The 17,234-nt window shown below is 34.4% G+C and overlaps 1 protein-coding gene across 1 annotated transcript; it reads left to right on the forward strand.

Moving 5' to 3' along the window:
- The first annotated feature begins 777 nt into the window (after positions 1–777).
- On the forward strand, positions 778–17,117 carry LOC106055590 (another transcription unit protein-like). Its single transcript, XM_056012012.1, has 6 exons — positions 778–2,205; positions 7,670–7,744; positions 10,396–10,610; positions 11,220–11,295; positions 12,599–12,718; positions 15,000–17,117. The coding sequence occupies exons 1-6, from the start codon at positions 1,405–1,407 to the stop codon at positions 15,075–15,077; spliced, it is 1,365 nt and encodes a 454-aa protein (XP_055867987.1). The 5' UTR covers positions 778–1,404; the 3' UTR covers positions 15,078–17,117.
- Positions 17,118–17,234: the final 117 nt, after the last annotated feature.

The following is a 17,234-nucleotide window of genomic DNA, read 5'->3' on the forward strand; positions in this document are numbered from 1 at the left end:
AATTGTGCAAAATTTCACCTTGATCTGAGATTGGATGTGGGAGAAATATTGTGTACAAACTTTTACCAGATAGACAGAGAGACAGAGTGAGTTGATATAAGCTTTGTAATGACAAAAAATTTTTAAAAAGAATAATTGTTTGGAACATTTGATATTTCCACAAAAACTATAAAGTTGGTACCCTTTATTCATACATTTAAATAATAGATATTCTGTCTGCATTTTAATGTTCTACGTTTGAAAGAGAGAGTAGTTAAAGACCTTACTCAAATTTTTTATATCAGTGGGAGAAATGCTAATTCGGTTGAGATATTTATTGTTTATTCATAATGTTTGTAAATAAGTCATCATTATTTAGCTCATCAATTTAACATATCAAAATAAGATTATTAACCTAATTCGACTGTATTTCTTTTAGACCCTACCTAAAATTGATGGTCTGGTCAGATCTGAATAAAATTGAACAGTATTATATTTAAACACTCACATTATTTTTCAGTAGAATCCAGGGCCAGATCCATTTTTATTAGAACGATTTTCCTTGATATAAATTTGCATGAAATTATGAAGTCTCATAAAGTTTGCCATGACTTGGTTTTGAGTTAGATGTAGTTTTCTTTTCTTTTATGATAATTAATGTAATCTTTTCAAAGCTTATTCAATTTAAATCATGGTAACACTAACTTTAAAAAAGAATTCAATAAACAAAAGCAACAAGGCCAAATATTTATCAGCAAAAATAATTCTCATTCTGCCGAAAAAAATAATAATTCTAATACTCGATCGTTAGATATAAGCTTTATTTTTCAGACATTGTTATAAATTGTAGTCAGGTTTGTATCTTGAGGTCATGTTTGTATCATGAGGTCATGTTTGTATCCTGAGGTCTTGTTTGTATCTTGAGGTCATGTTTTTAAATTTAGGTCATGTTTGAATCCTGAGTCTCATATGTATCCCGAGGTCAGGTATGTGTCTTGAGATTATGTTAGTTTAGTATATTTGGGTAGCAGGCGTCTTGTGATGCGTCCAGTAAATGGATCAGCCACACTTCTCCCACTGATATTGCAAACAGAGAGATGGATTGAACTCATTCTCAAGTGTAAATCTGAAAAGAGTAGTCTCCCCTATATTTATTTGTGCTCTGTTTTGTTTGGGGTTCTATTTTTACTTTAAATGTTCACTTTTGCCTTTTCTATTGTTCGCTAATGTAAATCACAAAGTAAGAAGAAAATTATTTTTTTTCCATTTTATTTATGTAGTGACAAAAAAAATTGATTTAACATTAAAAAAAAATATGCATCAAGTTATCATTATTAAATAAAATACTAATACTGTTATAAATAGTACAATAGTAATGAAGTCTAAAATTCAGAACAGAAACCCTAAGCAAAAGAATTATTGTTGATGTTTGTTAAGAGTCTAAAATCCAGTCGAAGTTTTTGTCAGTCTTTACACAAAATGAAAAAAGCTATTAAAGAAAAATTAGAAAAAGCACATGATATGATTAGAAGAAAGACCTCCAAACCTGAAGACAAAACTGAGGAATCAAAATTAAAAAATGATAACAGTTCCATTGGCAGCAAAAAAAGCCCTGTGGTTCGCAGCAAGAGCCCTGTGGTTCGCAGCAAGAGCCCTGCGGTTCGCAAACAGAGCCTTGCTGGCAGCAACAAGAGTCCTGCGGTTCGCAAACAGAGCCTTGCTGGCAGCAACAAGAGCCCTGCGGTTCGCAACCAGAGCCTTGCTGGCAGCAACATGAGCCCTGCGGTTCGCAACCAGAGCCTTGCTGGCAGCAACATGAGCCCTGCGGTTCGCAAACAGAGCCTAGCTGGCAACAACAAGAGCCCTGTAGGCAGCCACAAGAACCCTGTAGGCATCAACAGGAACCCCAATGGAGGCTACAAAAACCCTGTAGGCATCAACAGGAACCCCAATGGAGGCTACAAAAACCCTGTAGGCATCAACAGGAGCACCACTGGAGGCTACAAGAACCCTGTAGGCAGCAACAAGAACCCTGTAGTCAGAAACAAGAACCCTGTAGTCAGAAACAAGAGCCCTACAGACAGCTATAAGAGCACAGCAAGTGCAGATTTCTCACAACGACAGAATCAGTTAGGAAGTGGTCAAATTTCAGGCGGTAAAGTGGGGTCAGGCCCGGGTAGCAGGAAAAGCTCTGTTGCATCTGGACTTTCTTCGCAAAGTTCCCAGGTTAGTATTAGTTTCATATTAGCAGAGGTGTTTTGCAATTTACCCTTGAGGTACAAACTGATCAGGATACAAACGTTTGGCCATACATATATGTCATATCTGTGTTTTATTTGGTCTTGGTGCTGTCAGATTTTAGTTTTCATCATTGTTTTTTGTTATTGCATTGAAATGCAAGCCAAAACTGAAACTTGTGGCTATAGTAAACACATTGAACAGTTTTTCATAAGATCTTGAAAAAAGTACATAATGGGCTTCTCATTTGATATTGCAGCAGGGGCGTAGCTAGGGATTTGGGGGCCCGGGGGGAATTACCTCTTTGGGGGCTTCTTGCATTTTGACATTCTACATCATGACATGAGATAATATACTTAATAAATACATAAGCCTACATTCAAATTGGTACAGTATGTTGGTAAAATTAGCAAGAAATAATCATTTAAAATCTTTTAATGAATAATACCATTGTTTATTGGCGAAATAATACACAAGGAACAAATCTCAATTCATATAGCTTCATGTCGTGCTTTCTGTGCAGCAAAGGCATCTATAACATCATCTACTTCGATACTGTCTAGTAATTGTGAGTTGTGACTCCACTGACATTAAAGCCATGCTAAGCCTTTCTTGTGTTATTGTGCTCCTGAGATAGTTTTTGGTGAACTTAAGCTTTGAGAATGATCTCTCACATAACGCAATGGAAGTGGTCTGAGTTAGCAGTATTTGGATGGAGGTTGGAAGGTTTGAGCACACATCATTACCATACAAAGCCAGCTTCCGCAATATGTCAAATAGTGATTCTGGCACTGCTTTGTTGATGAAAAGTGCTTGTGCATCAATGACATCATTGAACAAGCGATTTGCTTGTATTTCATCAAACAAGAAAAGGTAACACAGTTTTTAATCAGCGTGTCATCATCCATAGACTCTAAGAGGTGTCTTGGTTCAAGAAGAAACCCAAAGGTGTTTGACCTCTGCACAGATCAAATTCCAGTCCAATGTCTTTAAGAGTTTTCAGAACAAGTTCTTCAAAATGTCTGTCAGGTTTCAAAATTTCAAAGTAACCAATGAATGACTCTTTTATTTCGAAATTATCAACATTCAAGTAATGAATTACCTGATACCTGTGCTTGATCAGAAACATCTGGGGTTGAATCAAGCATCAGAGAAAAGTAACAAACTTGCTTGACTTTCCCAACAATTGATTCCCTAACTTTATTGCCCATCAAGAAATATGCAAGAAATTTCAAAGATGCTAGGAAGTTTCCAGAATTGGGTTTTTCGTTGTGACAACATAAGCTTGAGTTTGTTTTTGCAAAGTACTTAATGGCTGCTGCTACATGCTTCAGAATATCTCTCCAATACTGTGGATTTTTCAAAATGTGCGCATGAAACATGTGACAGTTCATCTGGTTCTGCCTTAAGCTTTTCTTCTTCTAACTTCCTCTTCAAAAGATCTTGTCTGTGGCGGACTCCTTCTTTATGTTCTTTCAGTCTATTGGGTTTCTTCCATTTGGTGAAACCAGCTCCAGGTTTGATTAATGCACTAGATGTCTTTTCTGATGCCTCAGAAAACAGTACACATGGAAAACAAAATGGACATCCCAAGTGTGGAGAGAAGAGGAGCCAAGATTGGTTGCAAATTTTTTCTATTGGAAGCTTTCTAGTCAAGCATAATGTCAAACTTGGTGATTTATTTTGGGTGAACTCTGTCGGAAACAAATATCGTTCTTCTTTGTTTTGGATAAATAAGCTACTCTATAACACAATCTTTGCTTGCAGTTTCTCAGACAAAATTCCAGGCTGGATCTATCTGAAGTCTTTGTACATAATTACATCTTTTCCCAGAGCCGGTCCTAACATTTGTGGAGCCCTATGTGAAACTGATTGCTCGGGGCCTAGTCTGGGTGGGATAAGGATAATAAATGAAAATTAATATTTTGTATTAGAAAATAAATTCAACTTTGAATTTTATTCATTCTTTACTAAGTACAAAATAGTGATCAAATTTAATTTACTTTACGAACTTTGCAACCTATGGTCACTGTCATATAAATTATATGACAGTGACTATAAAAGTGAATAAAGTATTGGAACTTCTGACTAAGGTGAAAATTCGCCCCATTATTACATTTTATTACATGAAAGCTGACAATACCTTTTTTCTTTTATTGCGCATAGGATTGGTGTTTTCCACAATGAATGACACCCACAAATAACAATTTTGTTTATTTTTCAGGAGATTTTTATGAGTTTTCAGATTTTAATAAATTCAGGAGATTTCCAGGAATTTATCATATATATTTTGCAATTTAATAATTACACCTAGAATTAGCACTGGGCCTGTGAAAGTGCCGGGCCCACTGCGACCGCATAGCTTGCAGTGGCCTAAGACCGGCCCTGCTTCTTCCACTTCTGAAGAAAGTGATTTTGGAAGAACATCACTTGACTCATCATCACTTACTTCAGATGTTTTCTCTGACTGTGGTAAAAGGTTTTCCCCTGGAGTTTCTTCAGCAGAACTTCTCTCATCAAGAGACATGTTCACTTCCTCGACTGCTGTATCTTTGTATGAATCATCTGAATAGTGTTACTTTTCTTCGACACGTTCATGGTCCCCTTTGTTTTCAGTGCTCTTATCAGGTTTCTTCTTAAATAATAAAGATAATGAAATAAACTACCCTATATACCAAGTTACTTCCTGAGAGTAACACGTCACTAGTCAGCGCTACTCCTTGAAATTGAGAGTAACCCCGAACGTAAAGTGTTTATAATGTATGTGGAAGACATACAACAGGGTCACTAACTTGTATAACAACATGAAATGCAATATTACATGACAGTGACAAACAAATTAAAACAAATTTCGGACACTCATTTGGGGGCTCCCACTTGGGGGATCTTAAAATTCTCTCCCCTCCTCCCCCCACTCTAGCTACGCCACTGTATTGCAGTGTAGGGGACCCTTATCACTTGATGTTGCTGCTTAGGGGGCCCTTGTCACTTGGTGTGGTGGTCTAAGGGGCCTTTGTCACTTGATGTTGCTGCTTAGGGGGCCTTTGTCACTTGGTGTGGTGGTCTAAGGGGCCTTGTCACTTGATGTTGCTGCTTAGGGGGCCCTTGTCACTTAGTGTGGGGGTCTAAGGGGCCCTTGTCACTTGATTGTCACAAAATTGTAAAATTAAACTAGAAGTAAGTTTAAAAGTAGTTGGATTAAAAGTTAATCAGCAATTTAAAAAAAGAGAGACTATACTAAACTAAAAACAATTAGTCAACTTTTCATAATTTTTGTGTGTGTAGTTTGTTTGGTCTAGACCTTGCTAATTTATCTGATAGATGTCTTAATATAATTCTATTATCATTATAGAAATCTTATTTTACAATAAAATCTGTAACAAAGAAGATGTTTCTTATTTCTGTTCTTGCACAACAAAATTTAAAAACGTGTGTATGTGTATTTTTGCCTTTAGTAAAAAGACTGCTTTCAATTTTATTCTATTGACTTATTATATAACAGAAAACCTTACAGTCAAGTTTAAAATCTCATAAAAGGAATTGTTCCACACCTCTACATTTAGATCTGATAACCAAAGAAATAACAAGGAAAATGTAAAAAAAATCCAATTGGTGTTGTAAAACTGTATTCACTTCTCATGGTGAAGACATCTTGATATTTTCAGAAGTTGAATCTAATGACCCAATATAGTAATTAAAATTTTAAAGTTGAAATCATAAATAACACACAATAGAATTTAGTTTCAGGGGGTGCAGTGGCTGAGTGGTTAAGGCTTGGCTTCTGAACCAAGGGTCCTGGGTTTGAATCTCAGTGAAGACTGGGATTTTAAATTTTGTGATTTTTAGAGTGCCCCTGAGTCCACAAACTCCAATGGTACCTAACTTAATTTGGGCAAAGTAATGAAATTTGGTTGTTGTGCTGGCCACATGACAACCTGCTCATTTTAACCATAGTCTAAAGTACATATAACCTAAACATCATCTTCCTAATATATGGCAAGGTCTGAAAGAAGAACTTTACTTTTAGACTTTAGTTTCAAGAATAAATTCACTGTAGTAGAATTAACATAAAGCTTGAAACTTTCAAACACAATGAATGGATTACCTCCCTGTTACAAGTTTATCTCTCCTATTAATCCATTTCCTCAATCTCAGAAATTGAAAGTTCTCAAATTTTCTGATTCTAGAAATAACAAAAAAATATATATATTATTATCTCCCCTACATTATTTACTTTTTTTTTTAGAAGCTACAAGAAGTGTCTTGTTTACACTTTTCTGTCAACCTTGATGTCCTAGTTTTTTTTAACACTCAATAACTTAAGAAAAATGATACCATGGTATATTCAAATGTAAACAATAAAATGACCAAAGAAAGGCTTTAAAAAAAATGTGTGAAATATTAGATATTTCCACAAAACGATAGAATAATTTGAATAATAGTATATCTGCATTTTTCGGGACGGGTAAAAAATTCTCCATTTCTTTTTATCTACTCTTCATTAGTCATTAATGTCATTAGTCATTAAGAGTAGATTAATCACTCTTACCAAATGTTATCAGCTTTATAAATGAGGCATCGTCTTTAAGAAAAATAAATATCTGTTACCTGTTTATATTTACAATGTATGGCTCGGCCAGAATTGTGCCTATGTGTCAAGTACAGCATATAAGATTTTATCATTTTTCTAGAATTGTATTTACTGACAGTTAAAAATAAACATGATTTGCCCACATGGTGAGAGTAATATTCTTGTATGATCCTTTGTGTCTGCACCACCAGGGTGCTTGCAAAGTGCCTTTTGAAAACTCATTTCATTTTTGAGTTGTGAACTGTTTTATACAAGAAGACTTGAAAAGAACCAAATTACCTGCAACCTACAGCAGAAATTTTTTGGGCAGAAAGAGTTCCTTAGCCTTGGTTAGCTACCCACTCAGGAGAAAAAAAAACCCTCTCCTCTGCTGCCTTGCTGCTAAACCCAAACAGGTGAAAGGCTTTGGAGTTAACATTGAGAAAAAATCGTAAGCTAATGCTCAGGCTTTCCTTGTCTGGTTCTATGGGATGTTCTTCAACTGAAGGCTACAAACAAATTCATACATGCATTCACTTTGTTTCCTGTTTGACATGTTTCTAATGTTCCTTCAGATTTGAAGATTATTTCATCCTAACTCATATAGAGCATAGTTTGTCCATCGTGGTTCGATGATTACCACTTTTGTCATCCAAGGGGCTGAGGGATTTGCACTGGGGTTTTGCGCCTCCTATTGTATCACAGCAGGGGATCACTGGGTTCAAACCTGCATTCCACACGACCTCATTCAACACAAACTTGCTCATTTTTGGGATGTAGATACAGGTAAAATTTAACAAAAAAATGAAAAGAAACTTCTTACTTATTTTAAAAATTGGTTTGATGCTTTAGTTAACATCTTGTCATTCCATTTTGAAACAGAGCAGTGGAAGTGATCGCAAGAGAAGGATACCATCGAAAAGTAAACCCAAAGAATCAGACAAGGTCGAGAAAGAGGTAACCTTATAACCTTATTCCAGGTTTATAAAATAAATATCTAACAAGAAAATATAAAAAAAACTTTTTTAAAACTAAGATTATATAAAGCGTACTTGTATCAATTAATTTACATGAGTCACGTAATTTAATTTGTAATAGATCTAGACCAACAATAAAAAAAAAACATTGATAAAAATTAAGAAAGGGGAAACAACCTGAATTTGAACTCATGGCTCAAGCCTTCTCAGGCTTAGCCAGCCAACATAGTAATTACTCTTCTAGTGGACATCTTATGAATATGAAAGATTGTATAGTTATCTATTGTTTCTATAGTATTTATTTTCGACATAAGCATGGGTTCCTCCAGGGGGAGAAGATATTCGTTGCCTCTTAGAGCGAGTTATGAAAACAGTCCAGACATTAACCTTGGACTATAAAACGATTCAAAGACCAGTCAATTCAGCCACTCACTCATGTGGGCATGGTTTAATCCACGAAAGTTGAGAGAGGCAGGAGACGTTTTTTTGTAACCACCAGTTTAGAGCTGCAGATTTTAATGGCTTGACCTTTCACTAGTCCTCAGGGTGGCAGCTGATCAGTTCAGCATAAGCTATAGACCCCGACAGACACAGTCTCTACACCAGACAAGCATGCAGGGGCTATGTCAGAGCTTAGCATTTTCCCCAAACCTTATCAGCAGAGCTCTGCACCAGGAAAGTGTGAGAATCTGCTAGGAAAGTTGGGGCTCCCGCAACATTAGCCCTTTTCAGAACACCCTGAGTGCAACGGGGTAAACTTGCTCCAGTTACCAGAGGACACCACAAGGAGGTTGGCGGGCACTGTCCCTGTAGTGGAGGGTGTCCAGGCCTGAGCAAGCTATTATAGCACAGTGCAGGACAGGCCACTGTCCTGTTGGCTCATATTTCTCACGGCTATGGCCAAATTTTTATTCACAGTGCCTCCGCTGCGGGGAAAAAGAGGAAACCATGTCTCTTATTCTTTCTGACTGCCCCAGACTTGCTGATCTTCATCTCGAAAGGTCTGGGAAACCAAAAATTCTCGATTTGTATGGTGACATGTATGCACTGTGCAGGACAGCAAGGTTTCTGTTCATGGCTCATATGGAGTTAGATGATGATGATGATGATGATTGTTTCTATTATCTCGTCCTATTTTTCAGGTTTGTCTTCACTCAGAAGACCTATACAGGGGACTAATTCAGCTTATAGCACCACTTCAGTCAATTACAATTTCTTTCCCTTGTTCGAGATACCAAACAAAATAATTTATTACCAATAGTTAATTAACTAATTTGTTAATTTTTAAAAAAATCGATTCTTGTGTTGTCAGGTAAAATTAATAATTGTGCAAAATTTCAGCTTGATCCAAGATTGGGTGTTGGAGAAATAACATGTACAAACTTTTTACCAGACAGGCAAAGTGAGGGTGATTTAAGCTTTGTAAAAAAATATAAGTATTCTTAGTGAATCTTTAAGGAAGAAGTCTAAAGGATTATATATAGAGACAATTTTTCTTGATATATTGGTATCAATGGATTCTGAACAAATAATGTAGCTACTTTTGGAATTGATGCTTTGCATACTTGTTTTTTATAAAGCTTATATTCATCACTGTGTCTGTCTGTCTGGTATTGAGAAAGCTATAAGCATGAAATAACACTAAACAAAAAGAAATGGTAAAACTATTGTAAATCACACAGATTTATTGTTGTTGGTATAGATCTGTTACAAATTTAATTACGTGACTGATCCAAACTAATTTATACAATTACATTTCGTATAAGTTTTTTCTAAAAGGTATTTTTTAAATGTTTTTCATGTTTTATTTCTACCTTCAAAACACAAAGTTTGTTTTAGCTTTTTATTTTTGGCTACTTGCATAGTAACTTGTAAAGATTTTCAAATCTGGTATTACATGCTCAGATACATACACTGGGTGACTGAGTTACAAAAAAGCAGATTGATCTCCTTTGTCAGCTCATGTGTATTGATGTCTATATTGCACTTTCAAGTAAAGACTGACAATATAACCCTTTCTTATTTTAAACCCAAACTCTTTATTCCTTAACAATTAAAAGACAAAAAAAGACAGCAAGAAACGCAATGGGCAAAAGTGTTGAAAGGTCAAACAAGGGAGATTATCTTGGCCCTTAAGAAAAAATGGCAAAGCTACAAAAAGATTATAGGGTGCGGTAATACAATATTAAATTTAAAAAAAAAAAAAGGTATTGAAAACTATTTGCCAGCGGCAAAAACAAATGCCATATTTCTAATCTGCATTTTGTTAATAATAATTCTTAAACTTATATGGAAATATAATTTCACGTTTGTTAAGTCATAGACAAATGCCCAAAATTAATCCAACAGGCCGCAGTGATACAGCAATTTAAATAATCCTTGTTTGACTGAATAATGACAAACAGGTGGATGGAAATTTCATAACTAAATGCTGACCTTTCTGGAGTTGGTTCACATAATCTTACTATGCACTTTATGGATTTCATCATAGTGTAGCTGTATGTTAAGAAGCAGGTAGATGAAGCTTGCGTTCAGTCACTTAAATATTATTATTCTGTAAATTAAGATTATTTTATTTTACATCCCAACAGCAAAAGGAAATGAATATGCTCTTTTTTTTAAACCTTACAGTTCGGGTATCTTATTGAACTGGAATCTGAAAGTGCCTCAGAGAGCACAGCTTCACTGTCTGACGACGATATGGCAGGAATAAAGGAAATTGCCGAAGCAGTCATTGTGGAGACTGCTCCCGGAAACAGCTTTGATGTCTACTACGAAAGAATATTGGGAGATGTGACCAAAAAGTCAGCAGCTAAACAGTTTTTCATTGGCTCTGCTGCTGGTTGGTAAGGACCTAAATAATAGTTTAAATTTCTTGGGTCAGGTTGAAACTTTGAACAATTATTTATTGTTGTTGATAAGAGATGAATAAAAAAAAAAAAGATAAAACTATTTGTCAATTAATTACTGGTTATTAATTATTTTGTTTGATACCAACAGGGCAAATTAATCCTTCAGTATTCACAGATATGACTAAGTATGTCAAGTATTGTCCCCTTAAATTGTTGTATACATTATTTCTCCCACACCCATTCTCAGATCAAGTTGAAGCTTAAAACAATTATTTATTGTACCTAAAAAAAAACATGAATCAATTAAAAATTAATTAATCATCGGTAATTAATTATTTATTTGTTTGATTTTGGACAAGGGAAATAACTTCTACATCCTTTAGTGATATAGATGTAAGTGTGGAGTTTTCCCCTTAGACAGGTTTTGTTGTTTCAAAAAGTATATATTTATATTGAACTTCCCATTAATGTTCATCTACACTATTCTACACTCACTGCAATAAATTATATCTATCACACTTTACTGATGTAAGACCATAGCTGATGTGTATCAAATATTTAATTTTAGTTTATTTTTAAGATACTTCCCAAATTTGATTTCAGTGTGACCGGCTTCTTGGTTCAAAAAGTAAGCAAGGCGGCTGCAGCAGGTTTAGCTGGGACACTTCTTCTCATTCTGGTTAGACGAAATTTATGTTATTAGAAATGTTTTTTAAGATCAGGATTAATGTCCAAATAATTATATCACAGTAGTCTAAATCCATCGTTAGTATATAGTTGATATGTAATGTCTGACAATATCAATCTAAATCCTTCATTAAGTAGGGAATTTGTTTTTATAGTTGATAGATAACGTATCGAAATCTCTGTGAAATGTTCTTTTTTTATTTACACATAATTTTTTTTTACCAAGTGTTTCTCAAACTTTTTCATGCGACCACGAAAATGTACCTGCCTTTCCCAATACAGCTAGGAGGTCTTGGGAAATGTTGAAAGCTCCCCTGCAAGTTTGCCTTGTTTTTTCCTGCATTCTGATATTCTTTCATTCATTCACCTGACTTCTACAGCACACTTTATCTCCAGATAAGAAGAGCGCAGGTCAAAGTTGAACTTAGAGAGGGTGGGGTGAGCCATTACTGAAAGATTTCATCAGAAAGAAGGTACATCACTCCAGAAAAATTTGATCATAAGACATAAGAAAGACTCTAGAATCACATTGGGGAAGACTTATTGTAATGTTGGCTTCAAACATCAATTTGAATCCATCTTGTTGTAGATGTCTTTTAGGAACAACAGCCTGAAAGTTCCTATTCAGATGATGAAGTGAATTCACTTAATTAATTATTTAATATGAATAATAATGGTGTTTTGACTTCAATAATACAATATATGGATTTATAACTACAATGCAAGTACAAATAAAAATAGGCTGCCTTTGTGAACTCCAGCACATGGGAGGAGGGGGGGCTCTGTCCCCACAGTTTGAGAAACACTGGTTAGAATCTTTTAGATGACAGAAAAGGAATAACCATCAGAACATGTAGACTATGTCCTCTATCAAAAGTCTTCATGGGTTATACACATTGCATTATTAGTGTATGAGAACAATGTATAATCAAAAACTATAACATTACCAAGTATTACAAGTAACTCACATAGAAGGTATAATTAGTATCTTCTTACTCTAGAAGAGAATAACCAAAAAAAAAACAACACCTCACCCAGACCAGTCAGCTCTCCATCTGACTAACTTACCATTGGTTACACTTATTACCTCCCTTGAAAAACCCATACTAAAAACTCAACTCACAACAAACACACACACACTCTCACATCTTACACACCCCTACATCTTACACACCCCTACTCCGGACAGTAATATAAATAGTTGGGTGAGATACTAATTTGTATTATAATTTGTTTTGTTCAAGCAATAGAATTTGCTTAATAGCAGTAGATTCTACACTTTTATTCCTTGACAGGTGGCACAACATAATGGTATAGTGAGTATCAACTGGACCAAACTGGATCGAGAAATCACCAAAGCAAGAGCCAAGGCCAGGGAAGCATTATCCAGGCATAAAACTTCCATTTTTGACAGGGTAGGCATTCTTTTTCTTATGAAATACTATCTATTTTTTAGACATTTTTAGGTCTGTACCAGAGAGAAATAGGAGAACTTGACAGAGATGCCTACTAGTATGCATCTTGCATTTATAGTTTGCAAATGAACTTAAAAATATACGAATATGTTGCGCATTCGCCCCAAAACACCAACAAAAAAAATTGGTTTAAAAAGTCATTGCTAACAGCATCCATGCCCAGAAACAGATTTTTATTATTTGATTACCATGAGAGTATCTTTTTTTTTTTACCCTGCACTAACGCCAGAAGATTTAAACATATTTTGTAGATTTTTCTGATCTAATTTGGAGTTCCTTTCAAAATGTCAATTTGCTTTAGTTATTGTGATTTCAAACTGATCAGGAATAATTATTTATTAATTGTTTAGTTATTATTCAATGGACTTTAATAAAAATCTAGATCTCTAGCTTGATCTAGAGTATAGAGTCTAGATCTAGTGTATTGTGTTTTACAATGTCAGGCCTGCAAATTAAGTAAATCAGTATTTAAAACTAGATCTATAAAGATGTGATGTACTAGATCTAGATATCTACATTTTAACAAGCTCTAGTTGCTAGAAGTCTTACTTGTCAGAAGCAGATTTATTCTTCATCATTTTATCATTTCATCTTTCCCTTAGTCTGTTGGACTATTGGGGCACCTTACAAGATTTGTGCCCCAATTTTCTGTTGTTGCTCTTTTGGAATCTATACTATAAAGTAGAATGAGAGGTGTATGTATGTTACTTATAGACATCAAAACCGCTTGACCAATCTTGATAAAACTTGGCAGGAATGTTTCTTAGGTACCAACTTAGACCGTAGTGTATGTATTGTAGCCCTAAAACAAACTTAAGACCCTAAAAAAAAAATAAAGTTGTCCGACTCTATTACAGCTATAGTATTTTATGGATCTAGGCCATGTCTACAATTTTGACATAGAAAAGATCGAAAGGATTTAGACCTAGATCTAATTTTGAGAAATACACTTTGCGCAGATAGTTTTTTACTTTGACACATGAAAATACAAAAGAAGATCCATTGATTTCATTATATAATAAAATTAACCTTCAATTTTGTGATTCAAAAGCATTTTTTGAATTAATTAGTTCGTTATATCTGTGACTGCAGATTTCCTGACAAACATTCTTTCATTAGACAATACCGTAATGAATCGCTTACTAAAAATTAATTCGTTTAATTGTTTACTTTATAATCCCATCCCTAGATCTAAAACTCTAATTCAACTCTAAGGTGATAAAACTTCTCTTCGCACAGATAGTTTTATACTTTAACACATGAAAATACTAATTATAGTCCATTCATTTCATATTTTGATCAAATAAACATTCAAATTTGGTTTTCTAAAGCATTATTTTTAAGAGACTACATTCGTTTACAAAAGCTGCGAAGCCGAATAGGCCTAGATCTATATTCATTCATGAATCGCGTACTAAAAATTACTTCGTTTAATTGTTCACTTTATAATCCCATTCATTTAACAAAGCTATCGCTCTTTTCGTTTTTAATAGATATGAATGTATTGACTTCGGATAAACCCATTTTCGCAAAACTAATTTTATTTTCGTAGCGAAAGAGAAATAACTTCAAAGGATCATTAGCTAAGTTTAACATACATCTAAATCCAATCCACTACATTAGTAAACACAAACTTAGACCCGCAGGCCGCGGGTAATGCCAGGCTAGTTGGGAATAAAACAATTCAAGGCACTATGACAATAAAATCATTGCCTGGTGGTGCTACTGACTAAGAATGGCAACATTCTGACACTTATATTCCCCAACAAATCTACAGCTAAGACTAATTGTGTGATTATTTTGAACAAAAAGTTTACAGAATGTCTTGTATAACCTTATGCTGTGTTCATTTTCCTGATTGCTGAATTTCTTGTGTTATGAGCTTGAATAATTTTATGGCTTTCAGTCTGTCCTGAGTAAATTTCTTTATATTTAGAAAAATACACGTAACCCCTCCAATTTCTCCCCAATCCAGGTCTTGAAATACACATTTCCATTTTGCAATGCAGGCATGTCTGGAACTAGTTTCAAGCTCAGATAAATGTGTCTCCAAACATTCTTACAGGGTTTTCTAGACCTTTAATTAATTAGCTTTATTTTTTATTGTAGACAGTGCTATTTCTTTATTTCATTCATACAATTGTATCCATACATATGAATTATAAAAAGGGGAAAAATTTGTATTAAAATCTATTCTCACTAATAATTTGTTTGTTTTCAGAGTCACCTTTTCTATGAAGAAAACTATTTTTTGGGGATTGGTTTCGTTAGTGGCTTTTTATTTGATCTCTTGGTGTAATGGAACTCTACAAATGTGGACAATTATTCAAGGGATCTAGTTACTTGAGCATGTAGTCATGTGTGTGTTTACAACTTAGCTTAAGAGTCAATGACAAAGTCAAGATAAACCCAAATCATTCTAAATACCTTTGTTGAAATTATTAGTAACTATTATATTTTAACAATAGATATTTGTTTGTTATTTTGACATGACTTCGTTATATGTTGTAAAAAGAAATAATTGTGTCACTTGTAAATAACTTCTACCTGAATTGTATATAGAATGTCAATGAAGTTAGATTCCATGTTTTTGTGTGACGGTATTTCATACTGTTGAAGTTTTCTTTTCTCTTTTGGCTGTGTTACCTTCATTTATTTAATGCTTGGTCAATTAAACAACTATATTTTATACATGGATTTATAAATTGATTCAGATATACAGAGATATGTTTAGTTCTATTAAAAAGTTTTCACAAAATGTTTAAGATTTTTGTGACTTTCTATGGAATTTCAGCATTGTTCTCATCATGTAGGGCTTCTAACTTTGTTAGAAAAATCATTAACACATGAATTTTTTTTTTTGAAAGAAAGTGCTGAAGTAGTCATATATGACATAGATCTTCTGCTGTGGAACAAAAGTTTTGAGGGTTGTCTTTTCTTAATGTACCCTAGACTGATGGTAGAAATACTTGAACCTTTCATTGCAATCGGTCCTAAAATAGGGCAGCTGTTCTCAACCTGTGTCATAAAGTACTTCATGATGTGTCACTGGAAATGGTGTCACCATAGTGATGATCTTGGACTACAGGCTGAGAGCTGTTGTCATAAGACACTCTCATTTTATATTTTGTTGTCTTGGCATGTATAATAGCGAAGTCTAATCCAATGGGTCTAAGAAAAAGAGTTTGATGTTTTTCTGTTGACTTTTGTACAAAGTCAGTTCACTATTAGGAATTCTAGGAAAGCCCAAGTTAAGGTATTGCTGAAAGCATATTTGCATTTACAGCTCTGCTTAGAAAATGTAATTGGTCTTGTCCTAAATTGACTATGGTTCATTTCGTAGAGCACTTTTTCATGTGACTGTAGAGCCCTTATAGTGGAGAGACACTCCTGCCCACATACAATGCATGCAAAGGTGACATTTGCTTTGGTGATAGAGAAGCCATCCATTTTTTGTTTGGCTAGCTTTTCTTCCAGGGCTGAGGCCAATGCTTTTTCGCTGTCCATAGTTTTCTTTGTCACCATCTTTCTCCACATGTCTTCCCAGCAGTCAACAGAACAAATTGACATTGAAGAAATTACAAATCTCTCTTGACAGTTTCTAAGTATTTTGAAACTCCTCCTCAGTTGATCGCTTAGAGTTCATTTTTGTTATTTATATATTTAAATGATAGGCTAAAAAAACAAACAAACAGTCTGAAGATTTGATGGTTTAAAATGAGAAGTCAAAACAGTCAATTTACAATCTTTAAGATCTACAGTCCTGAAGATTTGATGGACTCATTGTAAAATCTAGATATCAAGTTTATGACCACTTTAGTTGAGTTCATTTGTAAAAGTTTGAGATCCTCTGTGTGGTTGCATCCTCCTAAGATTAGCAACAATATCATGCTTTTATTCAATGATGCTGCCATGATTCAAGTGAACTTTGTATCTAGTAGTTTTGTTTAGATCTATGACTGACTGTAGGTCTATCATATTATATTTTTGGTGCTATAGGTATAGAATATAGTCATGAAATTGGTCTTGCTTTTTTTTTTGTCATAAAAAGAAAAAAGATTGGCTGAACCACATAACATAGTATACTTTTGATTAGATTACTGACTGAACCATATACTTTTGATTAGATTACTGACTGACTGAACCACATACTTTTGATTAGATTACTGACTGACTGAACCACATACTTTTGATAAGATTACTGACTGAACCACATACTTTTGATTAGATTACAACCCTTTTCTAGTCTATCACATAAGTATCCTATGTTGACTTCCATTTTGTTTTGGAGTTATTGATTTCAATAAGACAATGATATTAAAATTAATTCATAAACAAGTTCATTTCTTGTATGTCTTGATGTGTGTGGTTGAGTGGGGAATTCTGCTTGGCTGTCAAACTGAGAGGCTCTGGATCGAGACCAAGAGTTTTGATCTCAAGACTTGAACCTAGTCAG

Source organism: Biomphalaria glabrata, chromosome 15, assembly GCF_947242115.1.
Source record: "Biomphalaria glabrata chromosome 15, xgBioGlab47.1, whole genome shotgun sequence".
Taxonomy (NCBI): domain Eukaryota; kingdom Metazoa; phylum Mollusca; class Gastropoda; family Planorbidae; genus Biomphalaria; species Biomphalaria glabrata.